The sequence below is a fragment of the Triticum aestivum genome, chromosome 1A, assembly GCF_018294505.1.
Source record: "Triticum aestivum cultivar Chinese Spring chromosome 1A, IWGSC CS RefSeq v2.1, whole genome shotgun sequence".
NCBI classification, from domain to species: domain Eukaryota; kingdom Viridiplantae; phylum Streptophyta; class Magnoliopsida; order Poales; family Poaceae; genus Triticum; species Triticum aestivum.
This window is the reverse complement of record NC_057794.1, coordinates 407771550-407797272: the sequence shown is the minus strand read 5'-3', so window position 1 is coordinate 407797272 and position 25723 is coordinate 407771550. Positions and strand designations below refer to the sequence as shown.

General features: G+C 47.8%; 1 protein-coding gene and 1 pseudogene across 1 annotated transcript; both read right to left on the bottom strand.

The window, feature by feature from the left end:
- Positions 1 to 816: 816 nt before the first annotated feature.
- Positions 817 to 2546, bottom strand: LOC123139883 (40S ribosomal protein S4-like; annotated as a pseudogene).
- Positions 2547 to 12988: 10442 nt separating this feature from the next.
- On the bottom strand, positions 12989 to 13914 carry LOC123139793 (NRR repressor homolog 1-like). The gene has a single exon (XM_044559524.1). The coding sequence runs from the start codon at positions 13794 to 13796 to the stop codon at positions 13260 to 13262; it is 537 nt and encodes a 178-aa protein (XP_044415459.1). The 5' UTR covers positions 13797 to 13914; the 3' UTR covers positions 12989 to 13259.
- Positions 13915 to 25723: the final 11809 nt, after the last annotated feature.

The following is a 25723-nucleotide window of genomic DNA, read 5'->3' as shown; positions in this document are numbered from 1 at the left end:
ACAAGGGGACACGAGAGTTTTATACTAGTTCGGCCCCTTCGGTGAAGGTAAAAGCCTACGTCTAGTTGTGATTGGTATTGCTGGGGTTTCGAAGGCCAGGGAGCGAATCCGCTTTGTCTGGCTTCGAGTTATTGTTCTCTGTCCCTAAACCGCCGTCGGGTCACCCCTTTATATACTCAGGAGGACCCCGGCCGGTCTACAAAGTCCCGAGGCTGGCTCATACAAGTATCCGCCTCTGTCTCTTCTTTCCTATCTTACAATGCAAGTTTATACAATCATGGCGGTTTACTATTATGGGCCCTAAATCGCCTGCGGGCTCTGGGCCTTTAAGCTTCATCTGTAAAGCGCCATCTTCTGGGTTTCCTTGGGCTTCAGTATAGCTGAAGGTGAACCGGCCCCTCCTGGGAGGTTTACCCTCAGAGGTTATATCCTCAATAGTTCTCCTGCACGATTCGAAAACACGTGTATTTGCCAAAAAAAGTGTACCGCCTCAAAGTCCACATGCAAATGGAATGGTATAGCAAATGTTCTAATAATATAGATCAACAAACATGGCAGGGCAGCTTAGATTTTCTGTGCGAGAACTAATTAAACTTCGCACAAACATAACTTCTCATTGCTAAAAGATCCGCATTTTTTTGATCAATCACTTTCAGTGCTCAAAGTAAGGCAACAACTAGAACAGTTCAATGAAAGTCAAACGCAGAAAATGCTCCCAGAAAAGTCAAACGCAGCACTAAAAATGGCTCGTCTCCAACAGGCACATCTAAATGACTCACAACAAATCCATTTATTTATTCTCGGAGGGTTCTGAAATCAAGCCTCAGCAGCAGCCGCGGCGATGCGCTTCCTCGCCTCTTCGATGATGGTGAGCTTGATGCCCTTGCCCTTGGGAAGAGAGACCCACGCCTTCCTGTCCTTGCCAATGGTGAAGACGTTGGCCAGGCGGGTGGCGAACTGATGGCTGAGGGCATCCTCGACGTGGATGGTCTCGAAGCTGCCCTCGTGCTTCTCCCTGCTCTTGATCACCCCGATGCGCCCGGTGTTCCTGCCTCCGGTCACCATCACGAAATTCCCGACCTCAAACTTGATGAAATCCACAATCTTGTTGGTATCCAGTTCAATCTTGATGGTGTCGTTGGGTTTGATGGCAGGGTCAGGGTAGCGGATGGTGCGGCCGTCGTAGGTGTTGAGGGAAGGGACACCCTTCTGCCCACATTGCACAGTCCTAACCTTGCAGAGCTTGAACTGCAGAACAGATTACAAACTCAATAACAAAAAAGGGTTCCGGAAAAAAGTGATACAATTCTCAAGCCACAAGATAATCATCACTAGGAATATGTTCCTTTTACCATTTAATGAGTATAGTTTTTGAAAAGCAAAACAGAAAACAACCTGAGCAAAGTATACGACTATTTAACAAAAAACTACCACAATTCGTTTGGCATCTTCCGGCGACCTGCTAGCCAAGGCGGAGGCGGGAATGAGCTTGACGGCAACAGGGACCTGATTGCTTTTTTCCTTGTCTTTGCAGGGACCTGATTGCGTTTTTATTTTTTCATAATCGAGTTTAAACGAGTCAAATCGGGCACTTTTCATACATGGTAGTTTTTAGTCAAAGATTAGTGAAAAAATAGTAGTTTTCGCACAAATTTGTAAAGTGGTAGTTTATAGACACGGTTTCACGAATTGTGGTAGTTTTTTGTTAAATACTCCAAAGTATACAGATGTAACCGCATTGGGAATTTTGGACCGAAAATAGTGCAAACAAATAACTAGAAAAATCAAAATGACAGTCGGCTTTAGGGAAGCAACTTAATCGATATATAAGTTTTGTATGATTTTTTTTAATGACTTGGACTTCTAACAATCTGGCTTCAAGTTCCTTAGTTGCATCAAAGAAACACACGAAACATGAAAAATTACGGTGGCAAATTTAGCATATCACACAAGCGCACCGATCGATGTAAAAATACCATATCACGGAGAAGCATACAAAGCAAGAACAGCTGTATTCTGGAAAATTGTACAGATGCTTACCTTAGCCTCCTCATGCTGTGGAGACGAAGCGACCCTTGGTGTCATAAAGAAGGCGGAAGTTCTCCCCTGTCTTCGGAATTGACACAACATCTGCAGAACAGAGTAAATTAATAACAGAGTCTGAAACACCTCATAAGCAAGAAAGGAAAATCTGGATCAATCACAAGAAAGAAAAATTACCCATGAATCCAGCAGGATATGTCTTGTCCGTCCTAACCTCCCCGTCAACCATAATATGTCGCTGCATCATGATCGAAACAACTTCACGATAGGTCAGAGCATACTTCAGCCTGTTCCTGAGCATAAGGATCAATGGCAAGCACTCCCTAGCTTTGTGGGGGCCTGAAGACGGCTTGGGTGCCTGCTCAATAGAAATTATCATAAGTACTGAGCAAATATAACATGTGTGCATCCCGTTATTCTTTAAAATTTGAACATCATATAGAGTTATCAAATATACTTACAAATGCTCCACCAAGCTTTTCAACCATCCAATGCTTAGGGGCATTGAGCCTCTTCACATGCTTCTTCAGACCCCTTGCCTGTCAACAGAAAGAAAAGAGAAATGTATACCCAGTGATTTCTTTACAAATTGATCCTTACTTCCTTGTGCTTCTATCTATGTGTGGACTAATCATTTAATTATGTGACTCAATGGCATAGAAAACCATCAGCACAAGTAGAACAATCTAGCTAATAACGGTTTTGCTTTACTGAAAAAAAAACTTAATACCTTTGTCCTACTTCTACAGACCATACCAGAGATTGAACAACAGAATGGGCGGTAACATCACAAATGATGTAAGCTTTACCCCTAGAGCAGTGGTGTATTATTCCCGATAGCTTGGAAGCGTCACATAAATAATACAGAAACTGAACGAAACTGGCTGTTAAACCATCCCAACATCCTAATTGGATAAATTCCTTTAGGATTTTACTAGAGCAATCAAAATTTCAGAAGAAGAAAAAAACAGTGACCATTGGCATGGACAACCAGGAAAAAAAAATTCTCATACTCATCCAACTTGCATCCGTCATAATTTGAAATCGACAGACAGGGTATTTAGAACTACATAACAGGCAGTGCAGTCGCCACTATGCGGTCATGATCCACTGAATAGTCTTTTTTTTGGAGGAAGATTCAGTGACTAGTCTTGTATATCACACAATCAACGTTTTGAATTAAAAATGGCTATGAGGGCGCGAGAACACATAAAGAACATCTCATCACAAGAATCATGCGTATAAAATGCACTACACCAAGCGGTCGTCGATCGACGTATCTTGTTGACAGGAATGACCGCACTTCACTCTACATGCAGATCAAAATGACAGGAAGATTAGAGATTTGTCTCAAGAAGAATGCCACCTTAAAAACGAACTTGTGCTCTAAAGCCTCAGACAAGAAATAAGCAACCGATCGGACCAAGACACGGGCAATGCAAACTGAGTACATATTGCAGGTCAACTAGGCTAATCGAACAAGAACAGGCCATGCAGAGCAAAGCACCAAAGACAAATGTTCACTACCAATTGGAGAGCACAGAGATGAATCTCTACTCTTAATGTCTCAGTTGGTAGATCGCGTTCCGGATTTTATTTTCGTCCCACCTCACCCGGTCTTTTTTGATACTTGCTCCCACCTCTCGTCAGCCGAGACGGTTTATTTTCGTACTCCCTCCCACCTTCTAGGTAGTTCCCTTCATGCAAAAAAATCGAACCAACCAATCTCTACTCCTAATGAAGCAGTTGGTAGCCTCGTATGGTTTATTTTCGTCCCACCTATTATGGTTTTATTTGGTACCTGCTCCCACCTTCCAATTTTGTCGGTTTTTTTCGTCGGTTTTTTATTCGCCCCCCTCCCACTGGCCGGACAAACCCAACGTTTATTTGGTAATACAATGAATTCACATATGGTGATTGATTTCTTCTTTGGTAACCCAACTAACGGATGGTAATCAATCTTCAAATATCAAAACGAAACATACAAGGCAACAATTAATTCATTTTTTTTTGACCGGTTATTTTTCGTCTCCCCTCCCACATACCTTTTCGCTTCACCGCCCACATAAACCCATCGGATTAGTTACCATATAAAAGAATTAATCACAATCAATCAAGCATTGATGGGATATTTCCTTACATTGATGTGATTTTCATTTCTTATCATGAATCATACACGTCAAAAAAGGTACAACGTGCGAGTATCGTGGGCACATGCCCTACAAATCCGAAAATGCCTATAAAAATTAAATCAGAATCAATCAAGCATTGCTGGTATATTTTACTTGTTTTGATTGGATTTTTGTACACGGTACCATTAACTCGATCCTCCCACCGCTGCCCTCCTCACGAGCCTGGACGGCCGATCCTCTCGACGTCTACCCTCATGTGTCCTCGCGCCGCCATCATCTTCTTCTCTCCAATCTCCTTGACTAGGAGGACTCCTCTGTGCCCCAGGCCCTGGCCGACGCCGACGACTCCTCGGTACTCCACCCGCGCCATCACATCCGGCGCAGGCGAAACTCCAGCTGATGCCACAGGATCCACATCCTGCGCTCGTCGGCCATCTTCCACTCCGGCTGCTACGTGGTGCCGCCACTGCGGGAGGCAACCTGGCAGGGGCAGACGTAGCCGTCCTCGTGCAGCCCGACCCATGCGTCTAGCTCGGCGGCGAAGTAGCCTCGGCCTCTGAAAGGCAGCATCCACTCCCCATGGCGCCTCCACTTGCAGCTCCTGGTGTCGACGGAGTACGTGCCGCAGACCGCCCTGCTCCACGAGGACACGAATATGGTGCGCCCGTCCGGGTGCAGCGCGTAGGAGAAGATCATCTCGTCCTTGGTGAAGGGCGTCGGCATGCTTTTCCAGGACCAGTAGGTGGGCAGCAGGTCGTCGTCTTCCGTCGTCGGTGGCTTCGCCATCGCCTCAAAGGACACAGGCCGCTCCATGAAGTGGAAGGCGAACGCGTACAGCGCGTCGCCGGCGCCGGAGGTCAGGAAGGTATTGGAGCCACAAAGCAGTGCGTCTCAAACGGGAGGGCCGACGGGCAGTCCGGCGGTGTCAATGTCGTAGAAGAGGGTTCCGGCGTGTATGTTGCTCGTGGCGATGATGTTGCTGCCCAGGGCTGCGAACTACATGGCACGGCCACGCTCAGGTGACACTAGCCAGAGGACAGGGTGGGCGCTGAGGTCGGGACTTTCGGCATCGATCTTGCAGATGGTGAAGCCCTTGTGCCAGTCGTCTAGAACCAGATAGAGGCTCTTCTCCTTGTTGCCGCTGCGGTCGTGGTAGTAGTTGGGCTCATCCTCCTCGCCCTGCCTTCTTTGCTTAGACATCCCTCCCCCGACTGACTGAATTCTGAAGTATATACCAGAAAAACACGTACGCAGACGAAAACACTCGAATAGATTGGACGTAGCTGGTTAACCACGGTTGATGTAGTATCGATCTACTAGAAGCAACACGGATACGCGCAAGCAATTGATACACACGGGCATGCCTCGTGCCCGCTGATCTTTCTATTGGTCTCTGGGTGTACTGTTTATAGGGGTGCAGGGTAATACGTATATATAGCTATAGCTAGGACTTGCAACATAACCGATTCGGGATGGAACTATTGATCCTATTTGGTGATGGATTCCTGCACAAGCCGGACATGAGACGTGCTTTTTTCTTGAGGGAAACGCCGCCACCGCCGCCGCCAGCGCGGAACCCTAGGGCAGGGCGCTAGGATCCCCAAAGCAGGGCGGGCAGCAAGGAGCGGCGCAAGGAGACCGTGTCGGTCATTCCCGCCACCAGCGCTAAACCCTAGGTATTTACGTTCCGTGTCCTCCCCGCACTCTACGCTGATACATCAGCGAGGAGCTGACGGTGGAAATGCTACTCCTCCCCGAACTCTATGATGCTTGATTTGATCTCGTGGAATGGAGCCATGACGGTGGGCAAGGCTATTGAGTTTGCTCCTAACGCCGGCTTGGGCGATGGGTGGGACGAATGCGAGCAGCGGCCAACGGCGGACATGGACTCAAGCCAGCACAGGTCTTTTTTTTGGAACGTAGGCTCCAGAAGAGCCCGGCTTTGAATTAACAAAGCCATCAACCGGCCAGGATTACAGCGACGGAATACAACCACACTCCAACTAAAAGGAAAGAAAACAAAAGGCAAAGATACAATGGCGCCTAGGAGCAGCTCGCAGAGGCATACAACAAGCTAGCAAGCATAGCTAGAGATGCCATGAACCCCAAACACGCCGAGAACCAAGGCAAAAACGCTAAACGTCTCAGGAAAGAGCACCGACGACGGAGCAAAGCACGCCATAGCCGAACGCCTGGGCTTGAAGGAGACACATCCATCCAGATCCATCGTCACAAAAGGCCCCTGCCTCCTCGCCTGGCTCGAGGCGCCGCACCGGTGAGCGATGGACATGCTCACCCTAGAACCTGCATGAATGTCATCGCAGGAAACCACAGGGACGGAACCAGGCGTTCCCAGCCTGCCGACGACGCCTAACCTGAAACAGAGCAACGCCAAATGCAAGAGTCCAGGCATGAAACAGGGGCGAGCTGTCGGAATGCACAAATGGGCAGCAGCAATGGCCAAAACCAGATCATCGACTCGCTCGACGAGTAGAAGAGCAGCCACCGGAGGAGGGGAACCCTATCCCCTCCCGTCCTGGAGAATCCACGGGCACCGGAGGAGCCCTGCAGCCCAACGAAGAGCACCAAACCAGCTTGACCACACGCCCAGGAGGACACCGCCGTCGCTGGAGACACGCTGCCGCCGCCGACACACTCCACCTACACCACAACGAAGCCCACAACCCATCTTTGTTCCCAAAACAACGCCTTCAAGAAGGTTACGGCGCCCTGGGCGTCGCCGCTGCCCAACAAAGTTGAGGATTTCACCCGGGAAACAAAGGGGAAGGGGGTAGGGGGCAGGACCTGACCGGCGCCTCCAGGAAGGTGAGCGGCACCCGCGAGTGTCGCCGCCGTCGCAACCGACACGGCTGGCTAGGGGTTTCCCCCGGTCCTGCAGCCCCGTCGCCCACTCCCACCCGCAAAAGACCGCGGAAGTGCGGATCTGAGGGGGGAGGCGCTCGTTGGGGAAGAAGGGGAGTGGAGGCTGCCAGATCTGACGCGACAGGAGACGAATCCGCCGCCGCCGCACGCCGACCCGCAACCACCGGGGCTCTCGCCGCCCGCGCGGCCGAGAGAACACCGACCCGCGCCCACGCCACCGGGAGCCGAAGCCGGCGGCGCCACACCTGCCGGGGCCGCCGCCCCGGATCCAAAGGCCCCCCGCGAGAGGCGAGGCGGCGAGGGCCCCGCTGCCGCCTTCATCAGCAGTGGGCCGAGCTTGCTCGGCATCCGCTGCCTCAGGCGGCGGCGAGGGAAGGGCGAGGAGGGGAGGAGGACGGCGGGGCTAGGGTTTTCGCCCCTCGGGTCGCCCAAGCAGGGCGACACGAGGGAGGGGAGGGGGTCCAAGCCAGCACAGGTCCACGGCGGTAGAGGAGAGACACCACCCACCACCCATCGATGCAGTAAGGAGTGTGGTGTTCTACAGTATGGTAATTGGTAAAAGTTTTTGGTCCTATAATATCAGAGAGAGAGAGAGAGAGCATATTACATAAAAATAACGCTGAGAATTTAGATGCATTGTTTGTCACGGAGCTGTGACTGGCCAATTTACATGAAATTAATTTTCTTAGTTGTGGTGGCAAATATAATACACCTAATCCATATTGTTATGCACTAGCGTGTGTGTGTGAGATAGATGGATTATGGTCTCATACCCAATAAGATGGATATGTGCGTGTGTTCGAGAGAGAGAGAGAGAGAGGGGGAGAGGGGGAGAGACAGTGAAGAAGAGGGATTTGTGTGTGAGGATTTGATGGTAAAAAAGATCGCCAATGTCACTTGATATGTATGAGAATATTAAATGTAATATTAACATGATTAATATTAAACTCTTAAAGTTACGGAAATGTTATCCGTTGCAACGCACGGGCGTTCTTCTAGTCCGTGTTAGGATCTGACCATTTTGCTCGGTTCCTGTGGCTTCTCGCACGCTCACGTTAGAAGAAGACGACGGAGCGCCGAGGTGGCGGAGGAGCGATCGAGGCGGAGATAAGCCCTAGAAAATGCGATGGCGGCAGCCGAACTGGCCAGGGGGTTTTATGGCCTCGCTTGAACGTGGCTGCCGTCGGGATGCGTTGCCAGTGGGGCGACTACAAATTAGGGATCCGGAGCTTTTGGGCTGTTAGTTGGGTCGCGGCCCAATGAAACTGAACAGTTTTTTTTTCTAAGAATCCTGAAACTGAACAGTTAGTGCAAGTACGACGAGTCCTAATCAACCCGCTATAGAAGATTTCACTGTATGATACCCTGATAAGTGACTCACGTGTGGCGCGAAACAATTCTGCCCTGACGTTTTTTATGGCAAATTTAGTTACCCGAAGATGGCAAGTTTAGTTGTGAAACATGACAACTTTTTGTTTGGATGACAAGTTTTCTTTTTTGTTTTTTTTGAATGACAAGAAAATGTCAGGGTGGTGTTACTTCATGCTACACGTGTGTCACTTATTATTTGGGTAGATCTTTCAATCAGGTTGTCCGCTCTTTTTATTTTTGAGATTTGAGAAATTGGCTGTCGACTTGGTAAGCTACCAAGAAAAAATTGTGATCAATGAATGGAGTTTTTAACCTTTTTCCCTCAATGTATAATGAATGAGTTGTATACATAGTTTGAATGGTTTTAAAAAGTTGTGATAAATATTTGCTTGATCTGGATATAATAAAACATTTATTTATGATGGAAAATGCATTGAAGATGATAGTATCTACTATTAAAGGGAGTTTGTTGGTTTCTCTTTCATCGTCCCCACAACTCCCATTGATACATGCCTCCTTCCATAGATTTTTTTCAAACCGCGCTATAAACCCATTAACTCTTTCTTTCAAACCGACCCCGCACCACCTTGTTTGCGGGGAAAGAAATCCCTTGCAAAGATATCAATAAAAATTAAATAAATCATCAATAGCAAGAAATCCCTTGCGAACAAACAACAATGTCAACTCGCATAGTTGTACATGCACAGTCTCAATCACATCATATATTCCTTACCATTGCCTATGGATTCCCTCCCACAACATATCTCAATCTCAACCTAATAAAAATCCCCGCAAAAAATAGTAATCAAAATTCTCTTACAGTGAACCACTAGAATAAAGTTGACTCAATTGCAATATATGGGTATTTTATCTATATCAATATAAAAAGGCCCAAATGGGCAGATCCAAACCATCTAAGCCGTCAAATCATGTTATCTAGCGGTTCAAATCGCTCCAATGTTGAGCACCAAACACATTTAACGCTCTAATTACCCACCACTGCCATTGGTTATAAACACGTTTTGACTCAACGCTATCCTTTGAAATCTGCCATGTAATTAATATCCTAGCATTTCCGCAAAAAAATAATTGATATCTTACCAAATACCAACGTGCAACAGAGATATCTTACCTAATATAACGTGCAACTAATATCCTACCTAATATAAACGTGCATTGCACGTACATTATTACTAGTACTAATAAAAAGTAGTGCTAAAGCTCACCACAATTGCTTGATCTAATATAGTCGTGCTTAAATTTCAATAGTATGTAATATTGTCCTCGAACGCTATTTAACTCAGTGCATATATTTCTTAAGCAGGGAGTGAATTATGGCCCACTCAACTGTTCCCTCAATTTTTTTGAAGAATTCACCAAGGTTGATGGCATGAGGAAAAGTCTACAAAGATGCACCTTTGGATTGGAAATTCGCAAGGGCATGCACATGCCCAGCCCTCACCGACCATATGATTGCTTAGCGATCCACAAAGTTGTCGGGTTCTGCACCAGGGCACACCAACTATTGAGTTTTAGTTTCCGAAACTTATGATTTTATCTTGGTTTAAATAGGCATGTATTATTTCGAAGAGGCTAGAGGTTTGTTCTCCTGATCCAACATGGTTAGATGGGATCGGCGACGGTCCAAGGCCTAGTCAGACCGGTCGTGCCTATGGTCTAAGGTTAGGTTGTCCCTCCATTAGGTTTAGGCATCTCTTGTGATGATCGTGGGTCAGCAGTTGGTGGTGGTGAGCAAGTTGGAGTCCTGGATGTCGGGGTGGCGGTCCGCCTAGTTGGGTCGGTGACCTAGGTGCTTTGTAGTGGCACGGGAAAGTCACAAAGCCAAAGGTCTTCACTTTGGCAGTGACGGTGGTGACGGCCGCGTGTGCTGTTGTCCTATTAAGGACGTCGTCGCGATTCTCCTCCCCGTGCCAGGGCTCCAGGTGAAAACCGATGTTCGTCCATTCAGACTTGGTGGCAGCGGCACTTTGTGTCATTATCCTCATGGGACGTCGTCGTGGAGCTCAGGTCCCTTAGGACGTGGCGTGACGCCATCCTCATGCTCCTTTGTGCTTAGGCTTGGCATCATAGTCGTGATGTTTTTACTGCACTTGCATGTTTCTTGTTGTACGATTTTGTTTGTTGGTTTTCTCTTTGATCTTCTTTGTAAGCCGGTTTTCTCACTATTTTGTATCCCTAAATTGCGTTGCTTACTTATAAAAGTGAGATGAAGGCTTATTTCATGTCTTAATAACTCTCTGGATTATTTTCCTCTTATCAGTATTTTGGTTACTGAAATTGGTTTTCTTTTCAGACAGGAAATTGAATTTATGTTCTATTTAAAAAAATTGTTCTTTCTTTCCTGTGGTATTAGGTGAGCACTAAGATCTCGATAAGGTTTAAAGGATAGCAGATTAATGGCAATTAACATGTTGAACAAAAATATGGTGAAAATGATCAACATAGAAATATAAAGCAATGGTAGGACGTGTCATGTAGGAACAACAAAACATGGAATGGGCCTTTTTATCTTTGAGCTAGCTGATTTTTTGATTTGGCATCATTCAAAATATTTTGAATGTTTGATCTACTCCAACTAGCATGCATCGCATGACTGAAAATCAGCTAGATGTTTATTAGACACTCCAAAATGAAAAGGTGGCACCCTCAAGGCATCAATTATATGTTTCCTAGCTTAGCACAGTCCTGTAACTTCATATAATTGTTTTCTTTCTTATTTATACAAAGAACAAAGACCATATTAACCCTCACAAAATTACCGACATCACCTATCAGCCATTCGATTACGGTTCAACTCAAGTTGGGAGCATCCTAATCTTCCTCTTGTATATGGATAAGGCAATGAAATTGATGAAACATGCTAATGGATGATGACAGCGTGGGCTGGGAGAACATGGCGAGGTTAGACGAGGAGGTGCCGCCGGGCCATAGCCGTCGATGCCTCACACCATGGAGGAGGAGCAACAGCTCTTGCCGGACTAGCCGCAGTTGTCCTCAACGCTCCGAGCTAGCTGCCAGCGCCCCCACAGTTGAACCACGACATCCAGACCACACGTGGCATTAAGAGGAGTTATCGTCCCTGCAGCGTCGCTAGCCAGGCACCAAGCAACGCTTAACAACCGTCTGGAAGGAGGACCCACTATCCTCACCGAAGTCGCGCACCCGCCTCGAGTACTACATTAGTTGAGGCAGGTCGCATGACACATCCTTCTCATTGTCGGGGGCTCCAAGGCCCTCACTCAGACGGAGCGCCCCCTATAGTGCGCTCGACCTCCTTCGCCAAGACCTAGGTGGCCCCGCCCCTAAGTTCTCTCCGACGAGGAGCTCGTGGTGGTGTGGGGCTTGGATCGGTCCAAGACCACCAAGGAGACCGATGCCTGCAACCGCGGATCAGCGAAGGCGTCCTCCTTCTCGGCGGCGTCTAGTCAGAGCGCGAGCTCCGAAGGAGCAGGGACTACGTAAGGCGGTGGTGGACGCGGGAAGCAACACGGAGGCCGGAACCTGACGCACGAGCACGTCCCCGTGGCATCCCGGGCATCGACAGCAACAACGACAAACGACGACGGCGATGACAGTCCATGTGGCCTCGGATGCCATGCCTAATAGGTCACTGCCCGCTACTTAGCTTCAAATTAGTTTAGTTTAGTTTAATTTGGGAATGTTTGCATGTAGTATATATCAAACTCGTTAATTTTGTTAGTTTGCATGTAATGTAATAGTATATCATACTTAGCTTAAATTTCATCCACAATTTGTGTTTTATCATTTAAAAGTAGGAAAGTTTCAAAAACATTGTTGGATGGCCTTCGCTTGGCTAGATGTCCGCAGACGTTTGGGGCGTCCGTTTGGTAATTGCGTTTGAAGATGCTCTACCGAGCGGTGCCACTTACGATGATCTGTTACTTTGATATGCAGGAAGAATGCCAGTGCTCCCGCACTATAGATGATACGATCATAAGACCTCCTGGATCTTAGATCCAGCGGCTCTAAAAATGTCTGATTTTTTTACGGCAAAGCCTTCAGGGAGTTTGAAAATTATGAATAACTACAAAAATTGCTCGGATGCCATAGAATCGGAGATCCAACCTCCCAAAAGCTAGTATCACCATAGCATCTAAGTTGCCGAAGCCCACCCATGATATTCATACGATTCGTCAGGTACACGCAAACGACTTACACTCTGATCCAGTGGACGCATGTATAACCTCGGATTCCTTAGCGTGGGCCGTGGGTACATCTTTTCTGCGTGCAGTATAAAGATTTTAGCTTTGCTGGTGAACCAGGGCAAGTTTTATTCCGGAAAGAATCGCACATGCGTCCATGTACCTGTGGGCTTAAACATTTATAAAATTATTTTCAACAGCAGGTAAAATGCGTCGATGCGAATCAACCTGTGGTTGAGTTGGTTAGGTGGACAGTGGTATCCCCAACTCACCAGGGTTCGAATTCTGGTGCTCGCATTATTCCTGTATTTATTTCAGAATTTTCGGCGATGCGCTTTCAATGGGAGGAGACGTTCCCGTCAATGATGAGGCGTCTACGGTGACTTCGTAAATCTCAAGATGATATGTCGGCTCAGTCTTTCGAAGGTGCTCATAAGGGTAGGATGTGTGTATGTGCGTTCATAGGAATGAGTGTATGCGCGTGTATATGAGCGCTTGTGTTTGTACTGATGCTAAAAAAAAATGTGTCGATGGACATGGCATTTTGGCATGGAGCTTTCCTCCACGACCCACCGACGCGCCCCACGGAGAACACGTGACCACACGTGTTTCGCGCAGCCAGTATCAGCGACACGGCGACAGAGAGTCAAACTTTCCTCTCTGACGACGGCGTGACGACTCCACGGCCATTCCGTGCCACGTCGTCCTCCGCTTCGTCCTTGGTCTCCTTGCCCGGCCGCCGATGGCTGGCGGCACCGTCGTAATTCATGTCCTTCTTGGACGCGCTGGCGTCCTCGAAGTCCTCCATCCTGAACGCCGGCCTCCACGGCGGCTCTGCCCAGCGCGCGCGCTTCCTCCCGCCGCCGCAGACCTCGCTGGCACCCTCCGTGCTCGCGCCGGCGTCGTCGCCCCCGCTCTCGTTCATGCCCCTCATGGCCCGGATGTTGGCCAGCAGCGCGTAGAACCTCTCCACCTGCTCGTCCTCCACGCCGCTCTCCGCGACAGTAGCGCTCGTCGTTGCCGTCGCCGGCGCCGGGTCGGCCGCTGCCGCGGCGTCTCCTGGCAGCGGCTCCTCCTGCCGAGGTACTTGCTTCGGCGCCGCCGTCCGCCGGGTCGACGGAGCGGCGTCTGCGTCGCCGTTTCCTGCCGCCACAGCCTTGGCTGCTGTCTTTGTGGCGTCCATTGCAATGCTGCAGACTGTAGGATGGCCTTCTAGCTGGATTGCAACCTCAATGTCACTCTGTGGTCGACGGGAAAGAAACAGAGGAGTGAGATGAGAGAGACGAGGTATGGCTAGCTGCTTGATGCTGCGGAGTAACGTCTGAGGCATGGCGAGTGAATTTATAGGGGTTGCCGTGATTCGTGCTAAAAATTGTTAATACTCCATATTTATACAAGTTATTTGATTATATGTCTATAAATGTCGTATTTACCTTTTGCGTCGATATGTAAACGGAATTTTGGAGCGCAAGCGTTCAGATTCTGAACACATGGTCGTAATCATTCAAAGTTTTTCTTTTTTCTTTTTCCGGGGCATAATCTTTTTTTTGCGAGATGCGGGGCATAATAATCATTCAAAATTATGTTATTCTGTTTGCTTCGTCCGTGAGCTCGTCAGACAATTCGGGATGACACAGAGATATACTGTACTGTAGTACGTGCTACAATGTGCACATTTTAACTCGAGAAAAAATGTGCACATTTTATGCTGCATTTTAGGCAACACCACAGCTAGGTTTACAGAATTTCAGATTACTCAGAATTATCGAACTGAGTAACGAAACGTGCTTCTGTCTTCAATACTACGCGTGGCATTTATGTTAGATTGCGATCTTAAAATTGAAGCCTTGTGGCAATGATGCACTTGGACCTTTTATGATTCATTGCACTGGCACGACGCATACGTAAAGCATCAGCAACGTGCAGACAAATCATGGACGAAGAGAAAACGCACCATCAGAATAAACAAAACAGTAATAGAGCAGAGCGCAAGCTTCCCACTCTAGGCAATGAAAAAGTCGATCCACTGTGGTGTCTGACAGGCTTATGGATACCGAGTAACCGCGGTCAAAGTGTAGCACTGTATGCGTTGAGGTCTTGAGGCCCCGACCAGGAGGACGAGGACGTGCCCCCTGCCAGCACTAGCTGCAGCGCCGTCCTATACTATTATTCAAAATTTCAAAATAATGGCCATGCCACTAGGTACTTTTTCCTCCTCGAGTTCTCTACTAATGTAATCTACTGTACTCTATATTAATTATGGCCAAGGGCATCGCACGTCATCTAAGCGCTGTCTGTTTAAGAACCAAGCACTGCCGCGACTGACTGACTGGGATTGGAGGTCCTCTTCTAATCTTGTTTTCTTAGTGAGTGTAGTGATCGCCGCCACCTTACGAAAGTACCCCTGGTTGGATGGCCCTGGTCACACACTGCAAAGGCAGCGCCGGTCGGTGGTGGGGCAAAGCGGGGATCGATCCAAAGGTCCGACGAGCAGAGCTCATCGTGCGCCAGCATCCATGACGTAGCTGCGAACGACGCAAGATGACGCACGCAACGCCTCTCCGGCCTGTCCCCGTCGCGACCCGATGGAGCGGGCGAGACGAATATTGGAACAATTATATTACTTCCAGTGCTAACGAATAATGCTCCTGCTGACGGTTTGGCAATGATGTCAGCACCGCAGGAGCAGATGACGACTTGCAAGAAGTGGAGTTGTTTGCTCAGTTTTGTAGTAGGGTAGTAACACGTACTCCACCTGTGACTTTGTGAGTGCGTGGGTAGGGTACCATGCCTTGCCGGCGTGCATCACACTGCAGAGGGCCTGGGGCAGGCAGGTCGCCAGCTTCTTCAGTGGGTCTGGACCGTTTGGTTAACTTGGTCTGGCCACTGGTGCCAACAGCCCCAATAGTGCTCGCGGAAGATATTTTTACATTCTTCGCAGATGCTAGCGTGGATCACACTTATAACTAGCTAGGGTAGTACTCGCTCCGTATCACAAGTAATTACGACAAGTAATTTGAGACGGAGGGAGTAGAATTACAACAAGTAATTCAAGACTGAGGAAGAACTATTCTAACTAGCTACAAGGAAGAATTATTTGAGACTGAGGAAGGTTAGAGCATCTTCAGCCGTTGGCCCCTCAAAAGGCGCTAAAAATCACCTCCTGAAGACGCACCGGCGCAAAACGCGCTGGGGTGTGATGCCACCCAGCCGCGGCGCCCATGAGATTTTTTGAACGGCACAAACATGACGAGTTCATGCATATTTCGGCGACTTTAAATCAAATTTAACCAAACACGGCACACACACTACCGCTCATACATATTTAAAGTATTTTACAAAAAGAAAAAAACACACTACTAGGCCCGCCCGCCGTCTCGCTCACCACGCCGCTCCTCGCCGGCCGCCGCCCTTGCAGTTCTACATGCCGAGGAGGCTGTAGAACCGCGTGTAGTCGCCGCCGCCGTCGTCGTCGTCGTGGCCGCCTCCGTCGTGGCCGCCGTCCCTGCTGCAACCCTCCCCCGGTTGGCGCGGCGGGTTGGACGGTTCGGCGGCGTCCTCGTCGTCGTCGCTGTCGAGGATCACGACGTCGTGCTCGTCCTCGCGCCCACGCTTGCAGGCGACGATCTCCTCCAGGGCCCGGGTCTGCCGGGTCATCTCAGTTCGAAGGTAGTCGTCGCGCGCCCATCGCAGGGCGTCCGCGTCGGAGAAGCCGCGCCGGGCTATCTCCTCGTACTCCGGGGGGAGACTGGGCTCCGGTTTGGGCGCGACGAGGACGAGGCGCCCGGAAGCGGGCGTGGAGTCGGTGATGCGGATACCGGAGCTGCGGGTGCGCCGGCTAACAGGCGTGGGACTCCGGCTTGACGGGCGTGTCCCGTGGCTCCGGCTTGACGGGGTGGAGGCAAGGAGAGCCGGTCGACCGACCGGACGAGGAGGAGGACGCCTCGGGGTCCATGCGCCTCGGCGTCCATGAGCTCCCACGACGGCGAGAGAAGGACGGGGGGAGGGGTACTCCAGTTTCGGCGTGTTGCCGCCCTCGATGTACTCGAGGACGGCCTCCAGCGTGCGGCCGGGCATGCCCCACCATCGGCGCCGCCCCTCGGAGTTGAGCCTGCCGGAGGGCACGACGCCGTTGGTGGCCTCGAGCTGCTCGGCGTGACGGCGACGGAAGTACGGCTTCCAAAGCGGGTTGTCGGGGACGTAGCGCGGCCCCTCCCTCGCCGCCCGCGGCAGAGAGGCGCGGATATGCGCGATCTCCGCACGACGCACCGCCCCGGTGGGCGGTGGTGGCACCGGGACCCCGTCGGCGCTGATTCTCCACGCCCCGGGCACACGCATGTCCAGCGGGACCGGGTACTCGGCCTCGAAGAGGAGCCGAGCTTCGTCCTCGTGAAGGTGGCGGCGGCCGAAGCCATTCGCCGCCGCGCCGTTGCCTGGGAATCGTTCCGCCATTTCTTTGAACTGGGATGGCGAGGGGAGAGGGAGGAAGGGGAGAGAGGGCGCGTAGGCGGTGGAGACTCTGTGCGTGCCACCGGCGCGCTGGGGTTGGCTTATATAGGCGGAGGCGGCGCAAGCACACGTGGCCGCCTCGTCTACGCGTGGCATGTGCGGGGACGCGCGTCGTCACGCCTTCACTGCGCCGCCCATGAGGCATCAATGGCGGAGGCTGACCGGCGCGGCAGCGCGCGTCATCTTTGGCATTGATTCGCCGCGGGAAACGAGGCGATGAGGACGACGAAGCGGCGAGAAGCGAAACAAGTCGCTGGCAAGGAGGGCCCGCGACTTTTTCGCGCCAAAAACGATTCGCCCGGCGCCCCCTGGCGCGCCGGGTTCGGGTTGGATCCGCCGGCGTCAATTCCGGCCCGAGCTGACGAAAATTGGGCCCTTGGGAACGCGACTGGGCCGATTTTTTGGCGCCGGCGGCCGAAAAGTCGCCTGGGGGGCCTTGTTGGGGACGCGGCTGGAGATGCTCTTAGGGCTCTCTCCACAATTAAATTGGAGGCTCCCAACACCACCACAGAGCTTCACCATAATGAAATATTACCCTGAGGTGACATTTTCCTTCTAGAGTGTCCAAACACTCAAAAGTAACAAGATCGACAAGTGGAAATACGGGGAATAAAATTTCCTTTAGTGAAAGTGTAGACCAAGGTCTCCTTCCTAAATCTCTAGAAAATAAACAAGTTTGGTTGGCTAGAGACACTACAAAATTTACTCTCTCGCTGACAAGATCTTGGTGACAAACATGAAATGTCGCCTAAAATCATTTTCTATGAGGGCCCACCGTCACAAGGTGTTTTCCTCCCGGGGCAGCGCCTCGGCAATTTTGGTGATGTTCATGCAAATTTTTGGCGACGTATTCGGCCGTCATTACACATGTCCATTTTTTGCGACGAGTCTCGGTGTCATTCTAAATGTTGGTGGATCTTTTTTTAAACGCTAATAGAAAAATAACATGTAATATTTTATCAACTGACTCATTTAGCGGGTTCCCTTTTCATAATAGGGGGAACTTGTAATTGGGATCGTCCGGTTCCTTCCTAACAAAGGGAATTGGGATTGTTGGCTTAGGGCCCTCCTCTCATACCACGCCCTCGGCAAGTTGAGAGGCCGACACAGCGAGGTAAACGCAGCTGTGACGACATGGAGAAGCCAAGCGCCCGTGTTGAAGGTAGAAGTCACGCGCGGCTATGGTAGTGTTAAACATGGGCGATTTCAGGTGCGATCTAATATCTACTAAAAAACATCATAGCAAAATTTAGATTCATTCTAATTACTTTTCATGTTGTACACCCAACGAATCGTGGATGGATTACTCATGCAACGAAGCTGACGACACCATACATGGCTGGCGTGAATCAGTTTATATTTCCGAAATAGAAAAAGTAAAATCATTTATTTTGTGTGTAGCATTCTGATCCTATTTTGCTGCCAAAAAAAAATAATGTAGCCCAGTTGGTGCAATTAGTTGGGAAACGTAATAGAAAACAAAAAACAAATTGCCCTACAATCACCCAGGAACAACATGAAGATGCATATATGCTTTGGATCAACGATCGTTACTAATACAGAGTGCAACGGAAGTAGACGAGTCGGTGTAGATCATACTTGGAGTCCCTCTAACCATCGATGACGATCCCGCGAACCGCCCTCAAATGATCCCTCAGAGGGAAGACTGAAAGCACAACCTCTCTACTTTGTTGCAAGCGTACGGTATTCACGATCTGACAGCGCTTCGGCGTCTAGAGCTAATTGTTGCCGGGGAATTAGAGGGATGAGAATAGAACCACACTAGGCTTCTAATTATGGGGATTAGAGGAACTAGGTTAGTGAACTAGGACCAACTAGAACTTGATGAACTAGAGGAGTCTTCAAAACTTGTGTATACCAAAAGGCAAAATCATCTAGTATATATAGGATTGAGGGCAGACGAGGGGCTGCCACCAAGGAGGGAAAGTCCCTCCTTGGGGAGCCGACCAAGAAGGGGGGGTGAGGAATCCTCCCCCTAGTCTAATTTGGCCTCCCCTCCTAGGAAAGGGGGCGCCACCTCCACTTGGGCCTTGGTGGCCCAAGTTGCCTTCCATCATTAGGCCTTTTAAGCCCCATTGATATTAAATTAAATATAAAAGCCCTCTAACAATTACTATAGCCACATATATATAATTTACCATCACCAAAAACATTTTCAACCTATATATTATTTATCATTAATAGCCGGTATTGCCCAATAAACTCTCAAACCCTTCCGGTGACCCCAAAGCGCTTCCGGTTCCTCTCAAAACTTTTCCTAATATTAATGAAACAATTCCAAAAATAAATCCTGAATACTCTCATCCTACTAACACTCACGAGATCGTGATTACCTTAAGCTTGTGATCCCGTAGGTTTGGTAAATCATAAACATGAACGAAACCCCTTCGTTCAATGATAAATAGCGGAACTGTGGATGTCAGTATCGATCCCTATGATTACACGAATGACATTCAAGTGAACCTTTAGTTATCATGTGATGTTCTCTTTGCTACCACTACTGCAGGATGCTGCTGATACGTCCATTTTGCATCATGCTTTTATATCGATATTTATTGCACTTTATGTCACAATACTTATGGCTATTCTTTCTTATTTTACAAGGTTTACATAAGGAGGGAGAACGTCGGCAGCTGGAATTCTGGGCTGGAAAAGGAGCAAATATTAGAGACCTATTCCGCGCAACTCCAAAAGTCCTGGAACTCCACGGAACATCTTAAAATAAATAAAGAAAAATCCTCGCCAAAGATGAAGGCCAGGGGGCCCACACCCTACTCACGAGGGTGGGGGGCGCGCCCCCTACCTCGTGGGCCCCCTAGTGGGTCTCCGACGTCCATCTTCTGCTATATGAAGTCTTTCGATGAGAAAAAATCAGAAGGAACTTTTCGGGACGAGACTCCGCCGCAACGAGGCGGAACCTTGGAGGAACCAATCTAGAGCTCCGGCAGAGCTGTTCTGCCAGGGATACTTCCCTCCGGGAGGGGGAAATCATCACCATCGTCATCACCAACGCTCCTCTCATCGGGAGAGGTCAATCTCCATCAACATCTTCACCAACACCATCTCATCTCCAAACCCTAGTTCATCTCCTGTATCCAATTCTTGTCTCAAAGTCCGGGATTGGTGCTAGTAGGTTGCTAGTAGTGTTGATTACTCCTTGTAGTTGATGCTAGTTGGTTTATTTGGTGCCAGATCATATGTTCAGATCCTATATGCATATTATTACCCCTCTGATTATGACCATGAATATGCTTTGTGAGTAGTTACATTTGTTCCCGAGGACAAGGGAGAAGTCTTGCTATTAGTAGTCATGTGAATTTGGTATTCGTTTGATATTTTGATAAGATGTATGTTGTCTAGCCTCTAGTGGTGTTATGTGAACGTCGACTACATAACACTTCACCATTATTTGGGCCTAGAGGAAGGCATTGGGAAGTAATAAGTAGATGATGGGTTGCTAGAGTGACAGAAGCTTAAACCCTAGTTTATGCGTTGCTACGTAAGGGGCTGATTTGGATCCATATGTTTCATGCTATGGTTAGGTTTACCTTAATACTTTTGTTGTAGTTGCGGATGCTTGCAATAGAGGTTAATCATAAGTGGGAGTCTTGTTCAAGTAAGAACAGCACTCAAGCACCGGTCCACCCACATATCAAGTTATCAAAGTACTGAACGCGAATCATATGAACGTGATGAAAACTAGCTTGACGATATTCCCATGTGTCCTCGGGAGCGCTTTTCCTATTATAAGAGTTTGTTCCGGCTTGTCCTTTGCAACAAAAAGGATTGGGCCACCTTGCTGCACTTTATTTACTTTTGTTACTTGTTGCTCGTTACAATTTATCTTATCACAAAACTATCTGTTACCACTTATTTCAGTACTTGCAGAGAATACCTTGCTGAAAACCGCTTATCATTTCCTTCTGCTCCTCGTTGGGTTCGACACTCTTACTTATCGAAAGGACTACGATAGATACCCTATACTTGTGGGTCATCAAGACTCTTTTCTGGAGCCGTTGCCGGGGAGTGTAGCGCCTTTGGTAGGTGGAATATGGTAAGGAAAATTTATATAGTGTACTGAAATTTACTGTCACTTGCTACTATGGAAAGTAATTCTGTGAGGGGCTTGTTCGGGGTATCTTCACCCCGTCCAGTAGAGCAAAGAGTTGCTCCTCAACCTACTGAACCTATTGAAAATGAAACTCCTTTTGAATTTCCTTCGGGTATGATGGAAAAACTGCTAGCTAACCCTTTTATAGGAGATGGAACAAAGCATCCTGATGAGCACTTAATATATGTGGATGAAGTTTGTGAATTATTTAAGCTTGCAGGTGTACCCGATGATGTTGCTAAGAAGAAGGTCTTCCCTTTATCTTTGAAGGGAGACACATTGATATGGTATAGGCTATGTGATGATATAAGATCATGGAACTATAAAAGATTGAAATTAGAATTTCATCAAAAGTATTACCCTATGCATCTTGTTCATCGTGATCGCAATTATATATATAATTTCTGGCCTCGCGAAGGAGAAAGCATCTCTCAAGCTTGGGGGAGGCTTAAATCAATGTTATATTCATGCCCCAATCACGAGCTCTCGAGAGAAATAATATGCAAAAAAATTATGCTCGGCTTTCTCATAATAATCAAACCATGCTCGATACTTCTTGTGCTGGCTCTTTTATGATGAAGACTATTGAATTCAGATGGAATTTATTGGATAGAATTAAATGAAACTCTGAAGATTGGGACCTCGACGGAGGTAAGGAGTCAGGTATGACACCTAAATTTGATTGTGTTAAATCTTTTATGGATACCGATATTTTCCGTAAGTTTAGCACTAAATATGCACTTGACTCTAAGATAGTAGCTTCTTTCTGTGAATCTTTTGCTACTTATGTTGATCTCCCTAAGGAGAAGTGGTTTAAATATCATCCTCCCATAGAAGTAAAAGTAGCTGCACCTATTAAAGTTGAATAAAAGACTGTCACTTATAATGATCCTATTGTTCCTACTTCTTATATTGAGAAACCACCTTTCCTTGTTAGAGTAAAGGATCATGCTAAAGCTTCAACTGTTGTTCGTAAAAGCAATATTAGAACTTATACACCCCCTGAGCAAGTTAAAGTAGAACCTAATATTGCTATTGTTAAAGATCTCTTGTCTGATAATATTGATGGGCATGTTATTCAGTTCGAAGGTGAAACTGCTAGAATTGCTAAACCTTGTGCTAAAGATAAACATAGACCTATGGTAGGCGTGCCTGTTATTTCTGTTAAAATAGGAGATCATTGTTATCATGGCTTATGTGATATGGGTGCAAGTGCTAGTGTTATACCGCATACTTTATACGAAGAAATTAAGAATGAAATTGCACCTGCTGAGTTAGAAGGTATTGATGTCACAATTAAACTTGCCAATAGAGATACTATTTCACCAATTGGATATGTTAGAGATGTTGAAGTATTGTGTGGGAAAACTAAATATCCTGCTGATTTTCTTGTTCTTACTTCTCCGCAAGATAGCTTTTGTCCCATTATATTTGGTAGACCCTTCTTGAACATGTTAATGCTAGGATAGATTGCGAAAAGAATGTTGTTACTATTGGCTTGGATGATATGGTTCATGAGTTTAATTTCTCTAAATTTAGTTAACAACATCGTGAGGAAGAATTACCTAGTAAGGAGGAGATTATTGGTCTTGCTTCTATTGCCGTACCTCCTAGTGATCCTTTAGAACACTATTTGCTAGACCATGAAAATGATATGTTCATGAATGAAAGAAGGGAAATAGATGAAGTATTCTTTAAACAGGAACCTATTCTGCAACACAACTTGCCTGTTGAAATTTTAGGGGATCCTCCTCCACCCAAGGGTGATCCCATGTTTGAGCTTAAACCTTTGCCTGATAATCTTAAATATGCTTATCTTGATGAAAAGAAGATATATCCTGTTATTATTAGTGCTAACCTTTCAGAGCATGAAGAAGAAATATTATTGAAAACTCTGAAGCATCGTGCTGCTATTGGATATACTCTTGATGATATTAAGGGCATTAGTCCCACTCTATGTCAACATAAAATAAATTTGGAAGCAGATGCCAAACCAGTTCGTGATCCTCAACGATGTCTGAATCCTAAAATGAAAGAAGTGGTAAGAAAAGAAATACTCAAGCTTCTGGAGGCAGGTATAATTTATCCCGTTGCTGATAGTCAGTGGGTAAGTCATGTCCATTGTGTCCCTAAGAAGGGAGGTATTACTGTTGTTCCTAATGATAAAGATGAATTGATTCCACAAAGAATTATCATAGGTTATAGGATGGTAATTGATTTCTGTTGGGGATCGTAGTAGAAATTTAAAATTTTCTACGCATCACCAAGGTCAATCTATGGAGTAATCTAGCAATGAGGGGAAGGAGAGTGCATCTACATCCCTTGTAGATTGCTAAGCGGAAGCGTTGCAAGAATGCGGATGAAGGAGTCGTTCTCGTAGCGATTCAGATCGCGGTTGATTCCGATCTAAGCGCCAAACAACGGCGCCTCCGCGTTCAACACACGTGCAGCCTGGTGACGTCTCCTACGCCTTGATCTAGCAAGAGGAGAAGGAGAGGTTGGGGAAGACTCCGTCCAGCAGCAGCACGACGGTGTGGTGGTGGTGGAGGAGTGCGGAACTCCAGCAGGGCTTCGCCAAGCACTACGAGAGACGAGGAGGGAGAGGGGTAGGGCTGCGCCAACAGGGGAAGAACTTCGTGTGTTGGGCTGCCCTTTTGCCTCCACTATATATAGGGGGAGAGGGAGGGCTGCGCCCCCACCTAGGGTTTCCACCCTAGGGGTGGCGGCAGCTCCAATCCCCATCTGGGGTGGCGGCCAAGTGGGGGGAGAGGAAGGCGCACCAGGCATGGGCCTTAGGGCCCATCTGCCCGTAGGGTTTGCCCCCTCTTCTCTCTAGGCGCATGGGCCTTGGTGGGGAGGCGCCCCAGCCCACCTAGGGGCTGGTCCCTTCTCACACTTGGCCCATGTATGCCTCCGGGGCTGGTGGCCCCACCCGGTGGACCCCCGGGACCCTCCGGTGGTCCCGGTACACTACCGGTGATGCTCGGAACACTTCCGGAGGCCAAAACCATACTTCCTATATATCAATCTTTACCTCCGGACCATTCCGGAACTCCTCGTGACGTCCGGGATCTCATCCGCGACTCCGAACAACATTCGGTAACCGCGTACATACTTTCCCTATAACCCTAGCGTCATCGAACCTTAAGTGTGTAGACCCTACGGGTTCGGGAGTCATGCAGACATGGCCGAGACAACTCTCCGGTCAATAACCAACAGCGGGATCTGGATACCCATGTTGGTTCCCACATGCTCCATTATGATCTCATTGGATGAACCACGATGTCAAGGATTCAATCAATCCCGTATACAATTCCCTTTGTCTATCGGTACGATACTTGCCCGAGATTCGATCGTCGGTATCCCGATACCTTGTTCAATCTCGTTACCGGCAAGTCTCTTTGCTCGTTCCGTAACACATCATCCCATGATCAACTCCTTGATCACATTGTGCACATTATGATGATGTCCTACCGAGTGGGCCCAGAGATACCTCTCCGTTTACACGGAGTGACAAATCCCAGTCTCGATTCATGCCAACCCAACAGACACTTTCGGAGATACCCTTAGTGTACCTTTATAGCCATCCAGTTATGTTGTGACGTTTGGCACACCCAAAGCACTCCTACGGTATCCGGGAGTTGCACAATCTCATGGTCTAAGGAAATGATACTTGACATTAGAAAAGCTTTAGCATACGAACTACACAATCTTTGTGCTAGGCTTAGGATTGGGTCTTGTCCATCACATCATTCTCCTAATGATGTGATCCTGTTATCAACGACATCCAATGTCCATGGTTAGGAAACCGTAACCACCTATTGATCAACGAGCTAGTCAACTAGAGGCTTACTAGGGACATGGTGTTGTCTATGTATCCACACATGTATCTGAGTTTCCTATCAATACAATTCTAGCATGGATAATAAACGATTATCATGAACAATGAAATATGATATAATAATAACTAATTTATTATTGCCTCTAGGGCATATTTCCAATAGTCTCCCACTTGCACTAGAGTCAATAATCTAGTTCACATCGCCATGTGATTAACACTCACAGGTCACATCGCCATGTGACCAACATCCAAAGAGTTCACTAGACTCAATAATCTAGTTCACATCACTATGTGATTAACACTCAATGAGTTCTGGGTTTGATCATGTTATGCTTGTGAGAGAGGTTGTAGTCAACGGGTCTGCCATATTCGGATCCCTATGTATTTCGCAAAACTTTATGTCATATCATAGATGCTGCTACCACGTTCCACTTGGAGCTATTCCAAATTGTTGCTCCATTATACGTATCCGGTATCTCTACTCAGAGCTATCCGGATAGGTGTTAAGCTTGCATCGACGTAACTCTTTACGTCGAACTCTTTATCACCTCCATAACCGAGAAACATTTCCTTATTCCTCTAAGGATAATTTTTGACCGCTATCCGGTGATCCACTCCTAGATCACCT

Coding starts and splice junctions, on each gene's coding strand:
- LOC123139793 (XM_044559524.1), bottom strand. CDS start 13,796: ATGGACGCCACAAAGACAGCAGCCAAGGCTGTGGCGGCAGGAAACGGC.